The sequence below is a fragment of the Calidris pugnax genome, unplaced genomic scaffold (assembly GCF_001431845.1).
Source record: "Calidris pugnax isolate Ruff unplaced genomic scaffold, ASM143184v1 scaffold23, whole genome shotgun sequence".
NCBI classification, from domain to species: domain Eukaryota; kingdom Metazoa; phylum Chordata; class Aves; order Charadriiformes; family Scolopacidae; genus Calidris; species Calidris pugnax.
Window position 1 is genome coordinate 1,114,664 of NW_015090772.1, and position 23,700 is coordinate 1,138,363.

At 39.8% G+C, this 23,700-nt stretch overlaps 1 protein-coding gene across 34 annotated transcripts in view; it reads right to left on the minus strand.

Annotated features, from left to right (window-relative positions):
- CLASP2 (cytoplasmic linker associated protein 2) overlaps nt 1-23,700 on the minus strand; it is a 173,848-nt gene that overhangs the window by 84,044 nt on the left and 66,104 nt on the right. For 29 of the 34 annotated variants that reach the window (XM_014942119.1, XM_014942029.1, XM_014942113.1 and 26 more), the window contains one exon: nt 7,514-7,660. In XM_014942119.1, the coding sequence (XP_014797605.1) occupies nt 7,514-7,660 (147 nt within the window). Of the gene's footprint in view, nt 1-7,513; nt 7,661-8,170; nt 8,375-22,517; nt 22,636-23,700 lie in introns of those variants that run through there. The other 5 variants (XM_014942055.1, XM_014942064.1, XM_014942037.1 and 2 more) reach the window with 3 other exon arrangements.

Here is a 23,700-nt window from a genome sequence, read left to right on the forward strand (position 1 = left end):
CCACTGTTGCTCTCTTCCCATTTTATCCATTTGTAAGGGGACTTTCTAGGCAATGAGCCTTTTGAGAGAAGACTACCAGATACGGTGTTGTGCTTATAACAATCCAGTAAGTCCTACAATCTAACTGAAGCTTCCAGAAACTAGTGCAATAGAAATTAAAATAGTATGAAATATCTGCCAACTGTCCTTGGGTGATGGATAAAAAACACCAAGACTAATGAACACTAATTATGAATACATACATATTCTCTGAAGGTATATGTATACACATAGATATATGTATATTTATAATTTATCATGTTTATTTATTTTAATTTGGATTCCTCACCGATGATGACTTTCCAATCCACCTGCTGGGGCTAGATGAAAAGAAAAAGGATCAGTGAGAGGAATGGAAGCCCCAGTGACTGAAGAAGCTTTTATAATGGCCAAGAACAGACCGCTGATCACATGCAAGCAGACCCTCTCCTGAAGTTCCACTCAGGGGAGTGAACAACAACTAAATCCAATAACTCTCAGAGAACCTGGAAAGTTGGAAGCCCTGCTACTTCCCTGAACTCTGGGTTAGGTTAAAATAGCTGCAGTTCACAACTGCGGGATTGCATCTCAGCAATTCCATGGGCAGGGATCTCTCAGGAAGGAAGTTAATTGTCATTCACTGTGGGGACAAGGGAGCAAACAGGTATTCTGCAACAAATCCTCCCATTCAGACTCTGATACCCAAGGCTGATCCTAAAGGCTGTTCAGAAAGACAAAAAGGATGATTTCATCTGGGATCTTGCAAAAAAAAAAAAAAAAGAAAAAAATATCCTTGAATCCCACAATAATCTGGAAACTAAAACAGAAGGTGAGTACCACAGAATGCCAGGGATAGTTTGCTGACCAAGATTATCTTGGACCAGTTTTATGTCATACAAAGGGCCAATATAGAATAATGGGAGGCAAAAATCCCCATTTATTTTACATGAAAAATACAGCACTTTGTAAATCACTTAATGAGGGCTAAACAAGTAATAGAGGAAAGACTCCTGAACCTATTTTCTGCAAAACTCAAAACCAAACCAAAACAAACTTGGGCATTGATTACTAGGAAGCTTTCTTGTCCGTGTCAACACAGAACTGTCTTCATGAGTCTGAAGACAATCAATACAGCAAGCAGGGGTTTATCCTGTTTCAAGTCCATTCACTAACAATTTGCATTTACATGTCCAGAATTGTTGAAGTCCTTGTAACAAAAACATTTCTTGATCACAGTATGCAGTTTTAAAGGTGTTATCTTCACCTGACTAAGATTTCAGAAGGCAAGACCATTTTTTAGTACCATATTTGTTTTATGCAGAGCCTTTCTGAGGGTCGCAAAAATGATCAGCGAGCTGGAGGACCTCTCCTATGAGGACAGGCTGAAAGAGTCCAAGTGGTTCAGCCTGAAGAAGAGAAGGCTCTGGGGAGACCTTCTTGTGGCCCTTCAGTACTTAAAGGAGGCCTACAGTAAAGATGGGGACAAACGTTTTAGGAGGCCCTACTGCGATAGGACAAAGGGTAACAACTTTAAACTGAAAGAGGGAAGAAATTTTTCACAATGAGGTTGGTGAAACACTGGCACAGCTTGCCCGGAAGGGTGGTAGATGCCCCATCCCTGGAAACGTTCAAGGTCAGGTTGGACAAGGCTTTGAGCAACCTGATCTAGTTGAAGATGTCCCTGTTCACTGCAGGGGGAGGCTGGACTAGATGACCTTTAAAGTTCCCTTCCAACCCAAACAATTCTATGATTCTTTCCATTTAAATTGTTTCCTACTAAAGCCTCTCAGCACTTTGAAATGTCTTCTGCTAGGAAACAGAGCCAAAAGAAGCAAATCAGTACTTTTTTAGTACTTCCCAGCGAAGACCTGTATTGCTATCACTGAGAAGGAAAAAAAGGCATTATGATGCTGATAGAACACACTACAGACGGATACACAAACTAAACTTAGATCTCCTCAGGTTTAAAATAGCTTCCTACAGTTAAGAATGTGTTCTTGGAGTTGAGAAAAACATGTACGGTGTTATTACAGTTCTCACAGCCCTCTTTTGCTGATACTGTTCACCTTGTTCACCCAAGTTTTCCAGTTACCTGGCTTCTACCTAGAAGGAGATATTTTTCGTGTTATTTGAGCAATTAACAGACTTTAGGAGGCCTTTTTTTTTAAGACTTAAGACCAACCTAAAGGGTTATTTCAAATAATGCCAGTATCAAACCTCCAACTGCCACAGTTGCAGGCTTCACTGAGGACCAGAACCAGAACAAGTTAAGAAAAGAAGATAATGTCACATTTTTTGTGTTGGGAAAAAATGCCTTTTGCATGCAGACATATTTTTTAATAGATAAAAATAATACTATGTCCTTAGGGTTTCTCGTCATATTCTTCACACTTGGCATCAACATCCTTACTCCAAAATATCTTCTTAAACAGGAGTTAAAATAATTCTGACATATGAATTAATAACACTCCCTTTGCTGTTTTGTCACTGGATGATTCATCAAAAAGTGTAACAACCTAATGAACGTATAACAGTAAGCAGTATGTAGCAGGCCAAAAAACTACAGATTTAAAAAAGCCAACAAACCATAGGTAAAAATACATGATGCAGCAACTTCCCACTGAAAACAACTTCAAAAAGTAGAAGGTCCACCTTGTTTGGAATTACAACATGAAGAATGGTGTTCCAGCCCTACAGAGCTTCTCATAAAACATACAACAGAAAGTTAATACCAACTTTTGTCACAACTGGGTTTCATTCATCAAGCTTTTTGTAATGTCACATGGCCCTGCTGAAGTATCCCTATTCTGACACTTAGTCCATTTTAAAGACTACTGACTTAACCTGACATTTTGGGAAAAGAAAGGAGGCCAGTCCTCTTCTTGAGGTACAGACTGAGGTTTCCTCCTCTAGCTAGACCAGATAAAGCTTCTGAATAGTATACAAATGAACAATTCCCTAGAAGACTTGGAACAGGGAGCTCACATTTGCAAGAGACCTTGCCAAAGCCCTATAAAAGATCTAGAACAGCGCAGGGAGGAGAATACAGCTCATTTGGCTAACATACTCACCTTAAATCTTCTTCTACTGTAAATTAAGGCATCCCTTACAATCAAAAAGCTGCCTGTCATACTGCCAACAAAGAGCCCATCAGTATCCATTTCTGGAAGGGCAGAACACACACGGTGCATATTCTAAGAAGGCCTTAGAGCAAAGAGGACTATTTTTTTTAATTTTCTTTATCCAGAGGCTCTGCCACTTGAATGAAGAGCTGGAAGCGAGTGTGTCAGAAGTAGGTAGATCAGCTGTGCATTTCCTGGCAAAGGACTAGCTCAGGAAAGCCTATTGACCATGGAATAAGAAATATGCCAAACGAAGCACTGCGCCATTAAGTTGAAGACCCATCACTTCTCATTCACCACAAGCAAGAAGGTCAATGTCTGAACACCTCCCAGCAGTGAAGTCCGATGAGAAGCAGGCTGCTGGGTTTCTTACTCTCAGGCCAGTACCCCATGGAGGCTGCCTGCTCTGATACTTTTCTGGCAAGCTGTCTTCTGCAGACTTCATCACACCTGTCAGCAAAGGCACAAGTTCTACAAGCTCTCCCATCCCTACAGCCAACAGGAAAAGATCTTGCACAGTCATTCCCAGCACAAGGAGAGAGAATTCCAGCTCAAGGAGGACACTCCTATTGCTAGTGTACATGGCTGTTTCACCTGCCTTCCTGCACCATGATTTTGCATTTCCAGTGCCACCTTAAGTGCACTTCCTACACTAAATTGAAAGTGCCCAATACTGTGGAAAAAGTAAAAAAATAAATCTCTTTTTGCATGTCAGATGGGTCCTTGCACTTGAACAGAGTACCTGGTTTGTGGTAGAATTACCCATTTCTTCAATAAGAAACATCTCCATGGAGTATATAATGAAAAGCAAAGGACACATGCATCTGAGGTATAATTCAGCAAATACCAACATAAAAGAAAGCGAGCAGCATGACTAAGAGGTTTAATTTCTTAGCCTCAAGACAGGATACCCTCCACTCCCTTTTGGAACCAGGAAAAAGCTATATTTACTTTGCTATCTACAGCTGATAGGAAAAGATGTCTTCCTAAAACAGTATCCTAGGAAAAGAATCTCTGGAATGTAAAAGGCAGTTTAAATGAGTGGAACTTGCAGTAATCTCAGTCTACACTCAACACAATTTCTACCTGCACTAGCCGTTCTGCCTGGTCACAGAAGCCTGAAGAGCAGACGTGGCAGTGAAGGACTGCTTTAGCTGGGGCATCACTGACATGACTTCGGAATTTTTTTTGTAAAAAAGGAAAGAAAAAAGCAATGCCTGGGGCTTTGAGCAACCTGGTCTGGTGGGACGTGTCCCGGCCCACGGCAGGGGGGTTGGAACTTGATGATCTTTAAGGTCCCTTCCAAATCTAACCATTCTGTGATTTAATGGAGCTGCTACTACTTCTTCCTCCAAGGCTGAACTGCAACTTCTTAGTATATAGACACGTATACACAAGAGTCAGAGAAAACTTAGGCAAGCAGGACCAACAGGTGGCAGAACCATGAGGTGAGCAGTTAGGAGCCTGAAATAACTGTAGCCACTGATGATGAGGGGAAGGTGAGAAATTATATTCCCACTGACTACAGGCTTGGAATGCAGTGGTGAGCAGACAGATTTGGGACAGTGGGATATGGCAGAGCCAGAATAAATCAGGAGCAGACAACTCCCAGAACCACGATTTGCTCCATCAAGATGGCAATTTTGAGGCTGGAGAAAGATCTCAGGTGCCCTTTAGGCAGAAACTGGATGCGAAAAAGCATCAAGGTTTGATTGTAGCCATAAAGACCCATGAAGTCTCAAGATAAGCAGAACAGGATGTCCTAACTGGATGCTTCAAAGACCACGGTTCTCTGTAGAATAGAGCTCTCCAAACCCAGCATTTTGTCCTGTAATGACCACGTGCTTCTAAGCCACTTCCCCTGTTCACATACATTTCCCTAGTAGCCATTTCTGACTACTAGATGGGACAGTAGGCTATACAGACCTCATCTGACCTAGTATCACTGTTCATAGGAATAATGTTATGGGAAACTCCTCACTTCTGGAAGAGGCTATGACTTGATTGACTTGTTGAAGAAATACACTTGACATCTATACTAATGTTCTTTATTAAGCTAGGAGATACAGAATTTGTAAATACCATGCAAAAGGGTAAGGCTGTCTTAGACATTTAAGATTTCTACCTGCTAGCAAGCTTGTTATAAGATAGAACTAGTTTAAACATTGGTAACCTCAAAAAAAGAAGTATGGAGAAGGAGTAAAACATTGAAAAATACAAATAACAAGCACCAGGAGTAAAATGGAGATGAACAGTAGCTGCTAAAAATGAAGTCAGCAATGGTGACACATGGGAAATGCTAAAAAGAAAAGATTGAGGGTCAACTCAAGGAAAACCTGAAGGGAAAAAAACCACCCAAGAAGAATTAAACTAGGAAACATATAGTTATATGCAATGAAAGAAATATAAACACAAGCAGACTAATAGAGCTATAAAAGTTTCTCTCTAATAGACAGCAAGAGAAAAAAGTACAGGTAGTCAAGAGCAACTGAAGAATGGAAGACAAGTTTCCACCTTCTACTCATTTGGTGAAGAACACCAGGCACAGCATCATTCCTACAAAATACTAAGGCAAAAATTCTCCATGAAGCAGCTGAGTATTCTGCACAACCTTGCCACAGATGCACATACAGGCAAGCATTCAAAGAACAATTTAATCAACACTAGCAAGGCCAGCCAAACATTTAATCCTAAATTTTCAAAATTCTGACTATAAACATACTGATAGAATAAAAAAAAAAATAAAAAAAAAAAGAGGGGAACCTGATGCGCATGTGAACACTCCTCAGTATTTTCCAGAGATGAAAGGAGATAGTGTAAAGCAAAGAATGACTGAAGTTCTCTGGTTTTGGTATGCTATAATTTTGTCCTTATTCCCTATATTTTTTCATTTAAAATTTTTGAAGTTCAGTAATATAGGAAAAGGAGGAAAAACCATGTAATAATTTTTTTTTTTAGTCTCCTTTACTCCTGAATTCTTAGATAAACCACAAAAATCCGCTGAGTGGTTATTCTGCTCTTATTTGCCTTCCCCTACCCTCCTATCTCCATGTTTTTACTGCAGAGCATGTACAGTAAAAATTTACGTGTGAAAACAACTTTACATTAAAAACATCTATATTTAATAAAATATTATTAAAAGAAGCATATATTCAAAGACACAGGAATCTTAAGCTTTCAGTTCTGGTACTATACATGTTAGCCTTGCATGCAAAAACCACCACGCTTCAGGTTCCAGGAGACTATAGTATTATTACTTACTTGTGTAACAATAATAAATACTAAGAGTTCATTTCAAGAGACAGCTTCCTTCAGGGTGGTACTTTCTGATTCATACTGCTATCAATTTTGTGTTATACTATGGCAGTGTTGATCACACCCTATGGGAATCTTTTCACAATTTATTAGGAATTCTGACCACCACCTTCGAAAAACAATAAAATCATCAAGCCATTACCTAGATCTTAATACAAAAATACAAAAGGCAGCTTGTTTGGCATGTGTATCTTCTTTCAAATTTCATCTTTGCAGTTCACATATGGGAATGTTACATGAATAGGAACATGAAAATATTACTTACTCTTACAAAAATCCCTTACTGAAAGAATCAATTATTTATAAAAAAGCCGTATCTGAAGCATGGCATATTTCCACTTGATTATGTATTTTTCTGGATGTGTACATGAGCCACCAAAAAAGATGTACTTCTCTAGCAGTAAACAGTTGCTTTTGTTAGATTACCCCCGCCCTAAAAAAATGCGGATTTCCATGTTCAAGGAATATAATTAGTAAGCAGCATCATTATAATGCTTTGAGGTCTACCATGCAAGAAAAGAAATCCTAGCAAGGGGTTTTTTTGGCCCTTGTTTTTTACCTTTCACAACGAATTTCACAATACTCTAACAGTTTAAGGAATAATAATAGAAGACATTCAGGTGTAATATACACCTCTATCGAGGTATATGGTTGATGGCTACTCCTTTCTGGCCACGTGAAACAGTGCAGACCTACAGTAAAAATTTCATCCAGCCAGACCTACTACAGAATTTCACAGTACAATTAGATATACAGTAAGTGATGTGAAGATTCCATGAGGCATGCATATTTTTATTTTACCAAACACAACTGCCATCTCCAGATGTTAATTTTATCTACAACCCGAGAGGCCTTTATAAGCACAAGGTACATTCACAGACAGATATGCACACACCTTTACAGATGAATAATCACGGAAAACAGGGTCCCTTACTGTTTTCAGCTCTGCAAAAATACTGCAGTCATGAATTAAACATCACCTTCCAAAGTTCTGTTTTGTGCCTGCTCTGGCACGGTTTCTGGGAACACCGATTAGAACGTGAATAGCTTTACATTACCTCCAACCTTAGGCCCACCAGCTGATCCTGGCTTTCTTGCACTGTTTGAAGGATTTCCTGGCTTTTTAGGTGCCGGAACCTTGAAGGCTGAAGCAGCTGATGATGGCCTATTTCCATCCACTGACTCTTCATCATCAAAGCTTTTGTCTAGAAAAGGATACATTAAAAACAATAAATATAACTATTAGAACAGATGTATATTTATTTCCTAATCAACTGTTCTGCTTCACATTTCACAGAAATTCACAAAATGTATAAATAAAAACAAGTATTTATCACTGTGTCCTCTGTCTCTGACCTACGAATAAAATGACAATGAGAAATAAACAGCATTTTCTACACATTAAATTCTTATAAAATATTATCTTCCCTCCCTAATTAACCACTGTAAAACTGAACATAAAAATGAATCCTACACATTCATTCCCACAAAGGGAAAATATCTTTGCAGAGACTGAATATTTTTGCCTATTTCTGAATATTTTCCCCAAAGGAAAGCCCTTAATATATTTTTTTATCATTCCAGCCTACCAAAGACAAATGCTTCTCCCTTTTTCCTCTTTTACTCATGCATGCATTTTCTGCTACACATCCTCCCACAATGTGTCTAACCAGCACTCCCTGTCTCTTCCCTTCCACCCAGATTTTTCAACTTACAATCACAGATCCTCTTGCAGATCAGCCGCCTCATTCCTCTGATAGCTCTTCAATCCCCTCACCCTAGGACGGACCCAGCACCTCACATGGCCACACGCAGCAAATTCTCAATACTAATCAAAGATTCTATCAAAAACTGCTGGCAAACACCCTAGATCCACCATTGAGATTTGTGCCGGCATCTTTTCTCTCCCTTCCCCGCACTAGGTGCCGCACAACCAATGAGCTGCAAGGTGACATCATCTTCTGGGAGCCACCGCCAGAGGAAAAGGTGAAAATTCTCCATGCAAATAAATTCATTCCCACACACGCTATTTGCCACTATTCCATTTCTTCATTAAAAAAAAAAATAAAAAAAATACAAAGACCAAAACCTAGTCAGGCAGGCAATACTCCGGGGTTTGCACTCCCTCTTTTCCTATAATTTCAGGTTTGTGTGTTTTTAATCAAGGAAGAAATTGATCTCTAGTGACTAAATATAATAGTCTCAATGCAAAATATTCAGCCTTCTGAAAGAACCCAAGAGTATTCCAACAGTAGGATGTAACAGTTTCTCAATCCACTTAGGGTAGGGGAAGAGGGATTTATCTATAAGCTTGAGCACAGAAGACATGTCAGCCTATGGTTCCTATAATAAATAAAATGGGCGAGGCTGAGACACTGCTGCACTACAGAAATAGAGGACCAATTTAGCATACTATCTGCTCTAAAACCTGCCATTTCTAAAAAAAAATGAAAATAACAAAGCTTTACAATTAATTGTATTTATCTCTGGAGTGGTGACTATTTACCCTTTGCTTATTCCGAACTTGCTCCCGGTGAAATGTCAACTATATTTAATAACACAGCCTCCCCAAGGAAGGCAGCTTTCATTAAAAGGGTAAAGCAAGGGTTTGTCCAGCAGCATTTGCAGCGCCCCACGTTAGAACACCCCGCATTTAACGTGCCCGAGATCACTGCTGCTTTAGTGAGTACGTTTTTCTACCATTAGCAAACAGCTGTGCCTTGCACCAACAAATCTTCACAATTAAAGACGAAACAAACCACCATAGGAAGCATCTGGATGTATATCCACAATTTGCACTCACATTAGTTCCTTCTCTCCTACACGCACTGATTTTTTAAGAGAGCCTTGCTAAGAATAACCGTGTTCGGCCATGTAAACTCCCCGGATCGGGGTGGGGGGAGAGGCATCAGCATCTTCCCCCCCCCCCATCACTAGCCCGTGTGTCACCATGGCAACAGCACTCCTGCTCGGTACCCGGGCGGAGGCTGAATACATTTGGATTCCTGCTGCTTTTACACTTTAGCTCTTAAATAGAACCAGACATCCAAGATTTTCATTTTTTTTTTGAACAGGGGAAAACCACTAATCCAAATGCCAGGTTAAAATGCAGCGAACTAAACACTCTAATGGAAGTGTAAATAGCAACGGTTAATATCCAAGCCACCTGCATCGATACAGGTAATTTTAAAATAGCAATTAAGAGATACCTTGTTGGTTTTTAAGCAGCATGAAGAGATCAACATTGATACACGAGAACATGCTTTTCAAATAAAAATGTTTTTGTTGCTGCATTATTTTTTTGGTAGGTTTAATAAGGAAATAGGCCAGGCTTTCAAGTTCCTACCCAACAGCACCACAACGCAGCAGTGATATGCAAATATCAACAAGAAGCCTTTAAAGAAATGAAGTTATTTGCAGTACAATTTTAAAAATAGTAAGTGAGCATTTTGCTCCTTTATGCAAAACCGTCAATCCAGAGAAACCCAGACAGTGCCAAAACAACAGTGTAATATGGGAACCAATGGCTCAGATTAATTAATTTTATTCTTCCCAAGCAATTCATTATGGAGTATTGAGAAATGGAGAAGTGTAGTTTTCTGCTCAACTCCAAAATGCAGAGAGAGAATGTCAGAAAAATGCAAAACCAAATATTCCCAGCTACTGATACACTGTGAAAATTATAGGATTATATATCAAACCATGAACTTGATAATACTGTGAAATTACTTTGCCTAGTAAAAAGATTTATTTTTTTTCCCCGCACATTAAAAACATTGTTAACACTGGATTAAAAACCCTACCCTATGAAATGGTTTTATAGTTGCTTAGTCCACATAAAACACAGTTGTACAGTGTATTTTTAAATGCATAAGTACTTTTGAGAAACACAGAATTGATCTTAGCCACTGGCATCTAAGTATTCTTAACTAGACTGTTCAGGATTTATGTTAAAATAAGTTAAAAGTTAGAGTACAGTCACTAGCAGTGTTCCAAAATTATAGCACAGTACCATAAATGTATAAAAGTAACAGGTGAAAAGGAACTTTTAAAATTCTTTTAAGGCTGAAGTGATAACACACTTGAGTTTCTTTTGTTGATGGATTTTTGTTTTGAAATAAACAGCAACAGGAAAATTTTATTCCATGTTTTACAGAACCTGGCGGTTTTCTCCCCCCTTTTGGGCAGGTACACTTTTACGTCCCTAGGCTCTTTAACATCACTCCAACTGATCTTTAGGGCCATTCCATTTTCAGAAAGATGCCCAACAGTGTTTGTAAAGATCTGAAACCTGAAGTCTGTATTTATAGCAGTTAATGAAACAAAAGCATTGTATCAGCTTCCAGCACCATCTGCTTTCCATGTGCTCTTACTCATCTGCAGCAAGACACTTGTTTGTAGCTCTTATAAAAGCATTTCCATACATTTCAGCATAGAGAACCCCAGCTCGAAGGTATAGCTGTTCCTCCACAGGGTATGATAAAGGTGCAGTTCTGCTCAATCCAGCTGAGCCAAACTCGTTTCCTACGTGCCTTCGTTTGAGCCAATGGACCAGGGCTGGAGCCTCCTGGCTGCCAACGTGTGGAGTGTGACCACGGTTGTCATTATCAAGCTGTGACAGTAATGCTAGTTTCATGCAGTCTGTAAACTAAAATTCATTTCTACAACTGAAGTCGTAAAAGCCTAAATATAATTGATATTTCAAAACACATCCGCCTGAAGGATGCAAACCCTTCTTCTTTCTAGAATGGCTAGATAGTTTTCAGTCTAGCTCATTTTAAAGGCCAAACACTTTCAGCATATCAAAATTCAAATATGCAAATAAATACACCTGACAGCTGAGAAAGCACTACCCAAAAAAAAAAAAAAAGTTCTAAGCTACTAAAAGCAGGACTAAGAGTCTGTATGATTGCTAGCAATTTACACAACAACTTAAAAGAAAAACACAATTAATGAAAGACGCTGAACTTCAGTTAAAGCTCACAAGACTACTTTCACTTGGTATCTTAATTTTAAATCACAACAGGTAAGAAGAGTTGTGAAGGTAAGCACATCCCTACAGAGAAGAACTTGGAATCTAGTACTTCCAAAAGCTCCTGAAGAAACCTGATGAGCAGCAAATGTTCTCACTTTGGAATGAGCTCTCCTCCAGATGAACAACTTCAAGGCAGAAAAAAAAAAAAGTCAAGAAAAGGTTGTTCTTCAATTCATAAAGTTAGAAACACAAGATTCAACTTCCAAGCATTGAATTTTTTTAAGAGAGGAAAGAGATCTGCTCTGAAGGTAGTTTGCAGCAAGTGAATTAGTATCAATGAATTGCTGTGCATTTCTATAAAACATTTCAGGAGTCCAAGGAATATTTCTAGTTTAAAAAAAACCTGCCACAAACCAAGCTGTGTGACATAACAGACCCTAGAGTTTACCGCACTTTCAAAACTTGGGGCTTACCAAGCTTATTCTAAGATTAAATCCAGACACAGCTGTTGAATTCGAAATACACACCAAAACTCTGAACCATTGCAAAGGTTTAAATACTAAAATTCTTAAAAAACAAACTATGCAATTGGTACTAAAAATAAATAAAATATCTGTGGTATCTTTGAGCCTTGTAGCATTGCTCTTGGGGGACAGACTAGAAATACATATTAGCTTTTTTTTTAAAGTATTCAGAGATATCAAAGGATAAGCATTTACAACCAAACTTGATACTCAAAGAATACTGTAGCACTCCCAATGAGAAAAACTTCTAAACAACTTATTTACTGTGATTTGGCTATAGAGCAAAAAGGGTAATTACAGATGTATCCAGGGACAAAGGAGACTAAAACTTCCCAAATTTAGAGAGAAAAAAAAAATTTTTAAAGAAAATTAAATTAAAACCTATTTTATTGTTACTGCAACTCAAGCCTTGACCTCAGCTGGTCTTAAGATTGATAGAATTGAGACATTTAATATCAAAGATATTTAAGTCACAGTCAATAACAGAAGAAATATAGTCTCATCTACATGGCTGTAGAAATAGAAGTTCTATATTCTATTCATGCCACTGAGAAGCAGCCAGTCAGAAATTAACTCATCTTAAAGCAGATCCCCAAGTAACACCACAGGGAGGAAAAAAACCCACTCAGATCCCCTGCAGTAACACAAAACTAAAGCTGGCCACAAAGGCAAATCTCAATATTGTATCAGGATCACAATCTTACACACCTAACACTACTAGAGTTGTAAATGTATTACAGTAGATTGACAGTCAAACCAACGAACAGAGTATATTTAATAATACTGCTTTTAAACTTTGACTTCTTCTAAAACATGCCCTTCCTATATCCATCTTCCTTTTAAGCACTGCTAGCAGACACCAAATGTTTTTGAACTACTGCTAACAGTCCCTCTTCCCCACCACAAACTGTTTATAACGACAGGATTGCAAAACCCTGTCCAAGCAAAACACTGACAAGTAGCTGAAACTCCTTACATTTCCCAAGTCACTCCCACATCCTGCATGTACCAAGACACCGGCTGCCAGTCTCCCTTCAGTGATTTACAAACACAGACTGCACCAATTACTTGGAACATCTGGGACTGGATTGTTAGCTCCATTCCAGATGAACCGGTGCAGCCTACAACAGCTTCTGCCAAGCATGAAAATGAAGCCCCAAGCACTACAGATGCATCAGGTTAGTTGATCCTTCTAATCCATACTTCAAGCCAATGCCCCACATCATTTAGTGAGCACTTTATCCCTTACACATCAGGCATTCCATACAGCCCGAGAATCTGTTTGTCCTGACACAAAGGACAGCATTCATTTGCCTAAGCACAGTCATCTAAAACTAGTTTAGACAGTCCTGGGTATCCTGTCCCGCTGCCAGCTGACATTCCAGAAGAGCATGGATCTCTTGTGGGTCTCCTGTCAGCCTTGTTTGCTCCCTGTGGCAAGTGTGGATACTGTAAGGCACTTCAAGTGGCATGAGAAGCCTGAAGTGCACCCAAGATGCTGTAGATCTTACCATAAAGGCATAATTTCTGGGCATCATGTCAGGGCAGCTGAAGCGCACCCAAGATGCTGTAGATCTTACCATAAAGGCATAATTTCTGGGCATCCTCCCTCTGCCACAGCAGGTAGAGAAATCTTGAACCAGAGCGTAGTGACAGAAATAACATGACATCACTTACTGATGGATTTAACTGTACTTCATGGTACACCTCCTCTGTTTCTCTCTGCGTTCCTGGGGGAGGACACTGTACCTATGATTCAGTGCTGCTGAGCAGGTCTCATGTTCTGTGCAATGTGTTCAGATGCTCATCAGCAAATCTCCAGCTCTTACCAAAAGAGACTCCTTTTCCCACTGTAATCTCACTAATGGGGAGTAGGGGTGGGAGGAATAATAAAATGACAGAAGTAGCTAAATAATGCAACTTGGTTCAAAAAAAACACCCAATGTACCAAAGTCAACTGTGAAGCCAAACATATTCCTTCACGTACTAGTTTTCCAGGAAGTTCCAGTGGACTAGAATGTCTTTTAAAAAATATAAAAAAGGTAGGAAGCATGGGGAGCACCAGTCAGTAAGAAACAGGGATGAGGCAAATACTTATCAGTTAAATTTATGCTGTTGATCCAATCTCAAAATTCTGATACGGTTCCACTAATTTTTGCACTAGAGCAGAGTACAGCTCTCCTACACTCATCCATCAGCTACAGCAAAGTGAATCAGGCTCACATCAGAAGGGCTTTTTTTGGATGGTTGGTTTGTTTTTTTGGTTTGGTTTTTTTTGTGTGTGTGTGTGTGTGTGTGGTTTTTTGGGGGTTTTTTTGGTTTTTTTTATACAGGAATCAAAATAATGTGGGGGAAAAAAATTGGAAAACTGGAAAAAGCAGACTAGAGCTGATAGAGAAATTTAGAAAAGAAATATTTAGGAACAGCAATGGCACTTGCCACAATAATTATCTACATTTCTTGCAGGTCTATTCTAATGATACTAATAATTTATCCACTTCCCTAAAAAGTTTAATGAAGAAATGTGTTCAGAGAAGATTTGAGAAAAAATTTAACATGTGCCAGTAGTATTTTCCTGACTGCTAAGAAAAGTTAGTCTGATAGTTGATCTTACTATTGCCTGGCTGAAAGATACAATTTAAATATAAATTAAAAAAAAAAAAGCTGCAACAAGCCAGAACAAGCAACTGAGCTAATCTTCATCTCAATTTCTAGTTCTGGGATACCTCCTTTAAACCAAAGTAAAAGTTATTTTCTCATTTCTTCCTATTAGAGTTGAAGAGATTTTCTACAAATCTTGCTATATTTTTAACCTCTGTAGGATCTGTAAAATTATTTTCACAGTCCAATTAAATTTGCTTAAAAAAATTAAATTCTTTAGTCAGTATTAAATTCTTGCAATTGGGCTCCCCCATTATACATTTCCCAAGTGCTACTCAGAGCAACTTACTGAGAACTGGACATGGAGTCAAAATTACTGTACTTTAGAAATCATCAATTCCACTTTATTTCCAGCTTTCCTCAGACATGTTCAATAACCTCCTGAATCAACAATTTCATCAGTAAAGGGCATAGAGAAAGACAGCCAGGGTCTCTGGAATTCATTACAATGCAACATATTCTTCATTATTAGTATTCCTGATTAAATAGTAAGGTTTTTTAAAAGTACATGCTTACTATTACTGTTCTTCAGCATTTGTGCTACGTTACAGTGGTAGGCCACACTGCACTATGCCCGGGGCTGAAATGTTAACAAGTTATGTGTCCTTTGGGCGAGGGGAAGGAAAAACAGTGTAGAAAGGACACAAATATGATTTGCAGTGGAAACTAAAGACCACTTAAGAGCACTACAGGTTGACTCAGTAGCTGTAACACAGAAGCTGATGGGAATACTCCTCTGTTTTAGCATGAAGTACGTTATATCTACCTCAGCACTGGTGTTTTATACTTCCATGAAAAGTCACAAGTAAAGCTGAGAAGGGAAATAACTTCTGAAGCAATTGAGACCTCAGATAAACAAATATGAGTGCTCCTGTAGGAAGCCTCCCTACCCAGACAGTGACTGAAATGACATGAGGTAGTTCACTTAAAATACTAACAACGAAAAAAAAAGAAATAAAAGACCCGAAGAGAATTTTTACTTGATGCCTGGTAAATCTGTAAGCCACAAAAGAGACTCATCATTTGCATCCAAGTAAGGGTTTGTTTAACTGTTGTAGCCAGTCTGAAGTCACACCTCATTTTTGGCCTAACACTTCACTGTGTTGCTTAAGTTGCCCTCTAAAGGAGCTACCACTTCAAATATATTACTGAAGCACAAACCCCGCTATTCACCTTTAAAATACTCTGTAACCCAACAGCTTGTCTTTGCTAAGCAGGCCTGGTCTCACTACTGTCTTCGTTACCTAGGCTCCAAAAGTCGTTTTATTTCTTTCTGCTCAAATTTACTCTGCTTGTACATCAAGTAGCTACTCTCCATAGCACCAGCGTTTTCTTCAGTGAATCTAATGACCTATTATAAAACCAATGCAATTAACATAAAAATCCAATATCCACAAATTACAATGATATGACTAGCATTATCGATGTATTTAAGCTCAGAAATGTGAGGGAAAAAAGGACCATCATTTTAGTATCTGTAGCTAAGTCAATCAAACAACTGATATCCATTGCGGAATGAAGCATTTGTGGCATTTCCAGTATTTAATTAATTCACACAAACACTTCAACAGTTTAGTGATTTTGTTTTTTCAAACTATTAATCACATCACAGCAAAGGTACGAGAGGCCATGTCCACCTTTAACAGATCACCTCTGTATAGGATAGCAAAGATATCTTACAATATCAACAGGAAGGTTTACAAACAGTGAACTTCAGTTGTGATTTACTATTAGGAGCTGACAGTGACAGATTCACTTCCGTCATCAGAGAAATTATTTTAGTATCAAACACTCGTGTCACTTTTTAATGTGGCCAATTTCTGTGTGTTAAACTCAATTTGCATGCCTACAGCATAAACCAGCAAGGCAGACTCACAAATAAAACAGAAATCCTAGAAGCAGAAAGTGTGACTAATGTGAACACACAGCAGATAACATGTAGTGAGATTTTTCTAAATTTGCTTTAAATCCCTGTAGTTCGGGAATTAGAAAGTAATATTCACCTCTGAACACAAAAATATGCACAGCACAGAATAAAAGGGGTTGATAACGGTCTTTTAGCTCATTGATCAACATGTTCCTTAACTCACATAATCAGAAGTGGAAATTAGGAAATTATGGCAAATATGTCTGGTATATAGCTAAGATTTTTAGTAGCTTCCTTTTCTCCTGAGAGCATTATCCAATCCCAAAATAATACGTACTGTCTGCTTCCCTAAGTGGTGGGGTTTTTTGTGGGTTTTTTTTATGTGGTTGGACTCAATGATGTCAGAGGTCCCTTCCAACCACTAAGATTCTGTGATTCTAAATAGTTCACAAAAATCAACTTGAAACTGCAAAGAAATTTTAGACAAAAACAATCTATACAGAAATGCTCTTGACCTTTAAGTTCAATAGCAAACCTCATATTGCACAAGTTCATTGACCAAAGGACTTCAGTCAGGTCAATATACAAAACAATCCGTAACAAGAAAAGGATATTTCAGCAAATGTGAATCTATCAATGGTAACTGTTTAGATGACTACAAAACATCACGGAACTCCTGACATTTGATAAAAGCAGAAATATCTGATTTGAAGAAACTAGGTTTCTTCCACAGGTTGTTAAGAGCTCTTCTCTACATCTTCAGCCCTTCTCCTCACTTTCATCAGGCTCCAACCATCCATAATTTTGAGAGCTTCAAGTGTTTCTCAGTTGAAGAGGAGAATTTTCACATCAATTGAACACATGGGAAGCTATACCAGAGAAATTTTAAACCAGTACCCATGAGAATCTTGTTGTCAATACTCCATATAGCTGTGAAACTCCTTTGAGTTTTATATTGTACTTACTCCTTATAAGAATCTACTGGCATCGCTGGTTTTCAAAAGACTCTTTCAAGTTAAGCACTGCTCTCTCCTGCTGTCACTACAAAAGCATATTTTGATGAAGGAGTTGGGAAAAGGAAGAAATGCACAAAACCCAAACCAATTTTTTAAAACTAAGGTACTTCTCTAAATACAACTTACAGAGTGGAATTTCTCATTCAGGTGAACACAACAGCAGAACCTTCACTTCTGAAGGCATTTTCATATACCTGAAATGATCCAATTATAGCTTACTTGCTCATCAGTATTTACTACAGAAAGACTTTATTTTTAATAAAGGGAAAACTCCTCATATCTAATAGATAACAAAGCTGAAAATTAACCCTGCAAGGCAAATAGGCAATTAGTCACATGAAAGAGCCTTGCAACAGCTGTCAAAGAAAATGCTGACTAGACTTGAAATTTCTCCTTAGGCTTTTGGCAATTCTAGTCCTTATTTCAAAACACACCTTTTTTTTAAAAAAAAGAAAAAAGTAGTATGAGCAATAGCCTGGAATAATCAAAGATGTTTCAAAACCAAGAAGGATATCAACTGAAACACTGAAGGATTATTTTTTTTTTGTCACTTGTTCTTAAAAACAAATGGAAAGAGACTCCAAAAGCAACCAGCGCTTCTGAATGCCAGACATCAGAAAACATTTCCAGTGGACTGCTGTTTCACATTTAATGGAAACCACCACGCCCCAACAACTTCCCCAAAACTGAACACCAAAAATTCCTTGACACTTTAAAAATGTCATTTCGAAACAGGAAGATGAAACTTACTTGTAGTTCCTATTCTAGAACATAAAAAAAAAATAATAAAGTGCAGTTATCACTCTAGAATCCATGCTGGTTTTGAGAAAATAAGCGTGCGTTTATCGTATGTTTGTTTTTTAAGTAAGAAAAGCTCTGACTTGCATACTTCTTATTTTTTTTTATTCACATCAGCATTGAACCTTGCTGCATTCATCTGTTCTCTGAGTAGAAACTGTGTCTTTTCATGCAGCCCTTGGCTTGTTTACACATTCCCTCCCTCTCCCACTCAGTCATTTCACTGTCCCTCTGTTCTTTTACTGCTATTAGCAACGGTACGTGCACTTTATAGACAAAACACTACTCAGAATCTATGTTAATCACTGGGAGTAGCATATGACCTTACCGTGAAAAGAAGCTTTGCACTGGTTTGGTTCAGAACAGCAATCGAATTCCAGCTCACGGTATCTGTCCTTCCTCTCTCAGGCACAGTGAGCAAAGCCATTTCCCAACCCAATGTGCCCACCAACTGCTAATAACGGAAGGGGAGGGGTGCAGAGCAATTAACAGGGAGAGAAGCCAGTGCAGGCGCAGTCAGCATGTTAAAAAAAAAAAAAAAACAAACAACAAAACCAAGCAGGCCCAAAGAACAGAAAAGGGAACAAGTCATGCATTTCTATTCCCCAGAAAAAAAATCCCTTCTGCTACTATCTGTAATTATGTGGGGTTTTTTCCCCAGGAAACAGCTCTGAGTGGTACAAAGCACCACAGTTACATCCTGCCCAACTTCTACGCTAGTGTAGTAATTGCTTTATCATCATCATTCACAGGACTCTGTTGGTTTAAAAAACCTCCTCCCAGAGGAAAGTCAGAAATACTTATCAGAAATGCATGTGCACTACATTTATAAACAAATATTTAAAATCAAACTGATGTCTCAAACATCACTGTAGCCTCTGTACCTTTATTATGTCCAATCTTCTTTTCAGTCAAAAGTAAAACAGAAAACCACCCACATTTTACAGAAACTACTAATCAGATTAAAGACTTAGGAAGACAGCCTTCCCTTAGAAGAACATCAGGGAATGGAAGATAATTGTGCTCTAGGACCATGCATACATTAATGAAGTATTTTGAGAGAAGACAAACCTCATAGTTCGATATGCATGTGCAGTCAGATATAAGGATAATTCCTATTCATGAATCAGTCACATATGCTTTATCATCTGAAATCTGACAGATGTTTAAAGTCATGAAACATCATTACATCGTATGTCACTCAAATAAAAATCCACTAATGAATAAAGTAGATTGATCTCATTCATTATATGATTCAAACCAGCGTTCTTGATATATATTAGTGCAACAAATGTGGGCACCAAATACGTCCTCTTACAAAGCTGATTACATGCTTTTAGATAGCTCTCAAATACCTTATGTCTGGTACTGCAATATGTTTAGTACATCTTAAGAAAAACCTATGTCTAATCTTCCCTTCACGGCCCCTCATAATTTTAAGCACGGAATTTTGTCCTTATTCTAATTACCTCGTTCAGCAGGGAGGAAGACAGTCCCTCACCTATGAAATAGCAAAAGCAGCACAGCACAGATTGACAACAGGGTGAGCCAGCGCTGATGGACACCCCTGTATGACAAACCCCAAAGACAAACCCCAGCACAAGGCGATACGCCGCACCGCAGTTCTGTCAGGGACCTCCTAAACACCCTAATCTGGTTATCAACAGATAAGGGCAGGAATGCATTATCCTCTCTCCAAGGAAGGAGAAATCCAGACCGAGGATCCAGAGCGGTTCCTGACTACCTTTCCTCAGCAGCCTCAGAACACCACTTGCTGGTATCACACTCACACAAGTACGTGAAAGGCCTCTAAGACAGAGACAGAGTGTGCTTTCCCACTGGCAGGCATTTGGGACAGGAGCAGTAACAGTCCAATCCTCTGCTGGGCCACTAATTGTCATCTTCTCCATGCTTCCCACAAAAGGCTGGAGAGGTTGAGACAGTTAACATGGGGGCAAACGGAAAATCTGGCGCTTTGCTTTAATCTTTACTTGAGAAATCAGATTAAGATTCAACATTCAAGCACCACGTTTTATTTACGTTTCTGCTCGTGCTGAAGAAAACTGAAATTCCAAAAGGTTACGATAAGCTGGTGCCCCGCATTCAAGACAAAGTGTTGAAATTACCACCTCTATACAGCATTTCCAAACATACTCTGTGCGACTTTTTAACAGAGCTAGGCTGATTAAGCGAGCAAACCAAATAAAATAAATGAAAAAATTCTGTTCTCTGAAGTATGTGCAGAACACCTTCCAGAAGACCAGCACAGATTCACAAAACAGAAAGTTAAACATACACCCTGGCCACAACAAAGTGACATTTCGTCAAGAAAACATGTTTCTCAAAGGCTACAAAAACACCAGCCTTAAGACTGCTTCTTTTAATGCTGCATATATTAAGAGGATGTACAGAATATTTGCAAAACAAAAGACCAAGGCAAAACCTGCATTTAAATTCAGAAAGAAAAAAAAAAGATCAAAGAGTTTTCTTAATAGTAACTGAGGTTTTGTTTTCCCTAGCAGTTTCATAACGCGACATCAGAAGACTGAATTCCTTGTAAATGTGGTAAGCAGTAGTTTTAAGAGACCAACAGCTACATAATCATCCTACACACTGTTAATTGTATCTGGCATTACTGCTCAAAGCTCCTACACAGAACGTCAGCTGACTGCCTGAACAGTACTTTGTTCTTAGTGCCTTTGTTAATGACGAATTAAATTATACAGAAGAGAGCTCCACAACCACCCTCACTTTATAAACCTCGACCATTACAGAACCACAAAAATCCTATGGCTTTGCCCAGGGAATACAGTTATTTCTTAACGTGCTACAACTTGCATCCTTAATCTGCGAGCTACCCCCATCCATGTTTACACCACGGAGAACTGTGTTGCTTCACAGGAAGGAAACAAAGAAGGAAGAAAAACATTCCTAGGGGGGAAAAAAACTCAACAAGAAAGGGCTTACTACACTTTCAGTTCTACAAAGACCATGACTTCCCTTGCCTCTTGCAGATGAGAAACAAAAATACAAACATCAGAGAACTGCCTGAATTTTTTTTAAAGTATTAAACCTAGCTTTAATTTCACCGCTCTGGTCTCAGCCTCGAAGATATCAAAGAACTAAGTGAAAAACATACATTTCAGGGCGCCTTAAGAAAAGGTCTCTCTCAGGACTCTTACTACTGATGTTATAACAAATTCAGATAAAAGATTCGCCTTAATCGAAGTACGTGATGTCTGTAAGCCCATCTTCCTCAATGTTACTTAAAACTATATGAAATAATCATTTGTAAAAGCACAGCCTTCGCACCACGTTCCTAAACTTGCTGGAAATTCAAACGAATGCTTCTCAAGTTTCTCTGAAAATAATAATAATGCGGATTTAGAAAGTCATCGAGCCACTGAGCTCCAGGAACCTGGCTGTCGTGCCAGGTGCTAAAGATAAAACATACGTCCAGTTTTTAAACCGAAAGGCAGCAATACAGCCTGTATTGCTTTACTGACCTACTTTCCACCCGTTTGTGTAACAATACACCGTGCAGCGAGGGAAACGTAGTAACATCACGGGGATGCCTCTATCAAATATATATATTCCTTTCCCTGGAAGCAAGGCACTTTTATGAGCGACCCTGAATTACTACGAATTTCTTCACGAAGCAGGGTGGGTTAACGTTCGCTTGTTTACAAGCAGGGGAGAGTAAACTGAGCCCTGTGGTAGGGCACCGGGTAACACCAGCAAGAGGGAGAGACGAGAGGAGGGAAAGGAGAACGCCAACATCAGAATGCAGAGCGGAAACTGCCAGCGCTGTAAATAATTAAGACCCACGGACCGTCCCAGAAATCCACGCAATGGGTCATTTTTAAAAAAATAAAGAAAGGCTGCCACGCACGGTGCCCACGGCAAGGTACCCTCCACCCGCGACCCCCGCTGGGGATAACACCTCGACCGGCCACACCGGAGGTTTCGCACCCCCCGTGTGCAGCCAGAGCTGGCTTTTGAGAGTGGGGGGGGGAGAAGAAGAGGAGCGGGGCCCGGCAGCCCGCCCTCCCCTCACGGCAGGGCATCACCTCCCGGCCCCTCCAGGCCTCACAGCCCTGACCCACCTGCGCGCCGGCGCCTCCGCAGGCCCCCCCCACACACAAACGCATCCCCCGGTCCCCTCCCCTCTATCCCTCCCTCTCGGGGGGCAGCGCCGGTGCCCCGGGGCCCTCCACTCACCGTCCCCCACAGCCATCATGCCGCGGCCGTGCCGCCACGGCGGGTGCCGGCTGCCTGCTTGCCTGCCAGACGACGCCCGCCCCCCGCTTCAAAATAGCAGTCCCCGCCTCGCGCGGGAACCCCGCGCCTCCCGGCACCGTCCCACTGGGGACTTTTACTGCGCTCCGCCCCCCCACGCCCCGCCCCTCGCCGCGGCGGTCACGTGCCCCCGCGGGGTTCCCGTCCTCCTCGGCCTTTCCGCGGCCGCGGGGGAGGCGCGGAGCCGAGCGGGAGGCCTAAGGGGAAGTTTTAACCCCCCCTCCCACACACACACCCCGGGGAAAACGATGGCAGAGCCTGAACTGCGCGGCGGCGGCGGCCGTGGTGAGGGCGGGTGTGCCGCAAAAAGGAAATCAAGCAAAAAGAACGTAAAACACAAAAAATAATAGAAAAAAAACCCCAAACAAATTAAAAAACAACAACAAAAAAAAACCCAAAACACAAAACCACAATAAAAACCCACAAGAAATAAAAAGCGCCATAAAAAATAAAATCTAAAAAACCCACACAACCCCAAAATAAGAAAATAAAAAGCAATTCTCCCCAGAAATATAAAAAATACCCATTTAAAAAAATAAACAGAAAACCAAAAATGAAAACAAAGCCAAAAAAAAAAAAAACAAACAACCTCCACACAAAGAGCAAAATCAAAACAAAAAAAAAGCCCCAACATCAACAACAAGAAGAAAACAAGATAAAACAAAACAAAAAACCCCCTCACTCTCTCCCCCCTCTTCCCCCTGTCCAAAAAACCCCGAAACAATAAATCCACAAAAAACCAAAACCCAAACAGAAATATAACAACAAGGAAAAAGAAGCTCAGTCCTTGAAGAAAAGTGCTCTTTGAGGAGAGTTTTTGGAACCCCCTCAAGAGCTTGCAGGGAAGCAGCCCGTGTCCAGCACTATGGGGGCAGAAGCTAGGGAGCACTTCCCAGCGCTACGGAAATCATAAGGAAATCCTACCCCAGACCTGGGCTTGGGTTCACAGTTCATTCCCAAATCCCTGTCTTCACGGACACACTGAAGGCAGAAAGAGCTCAAGCCAATAAAGCTATTTAAATAAAACTTAAAAAAAAAAAAAAAAAAAAAAAAAAGGGGTTTTCCCCCCCCTTTTTTTCTCCCCCTGGCTTTGTCGGGTGGGGGC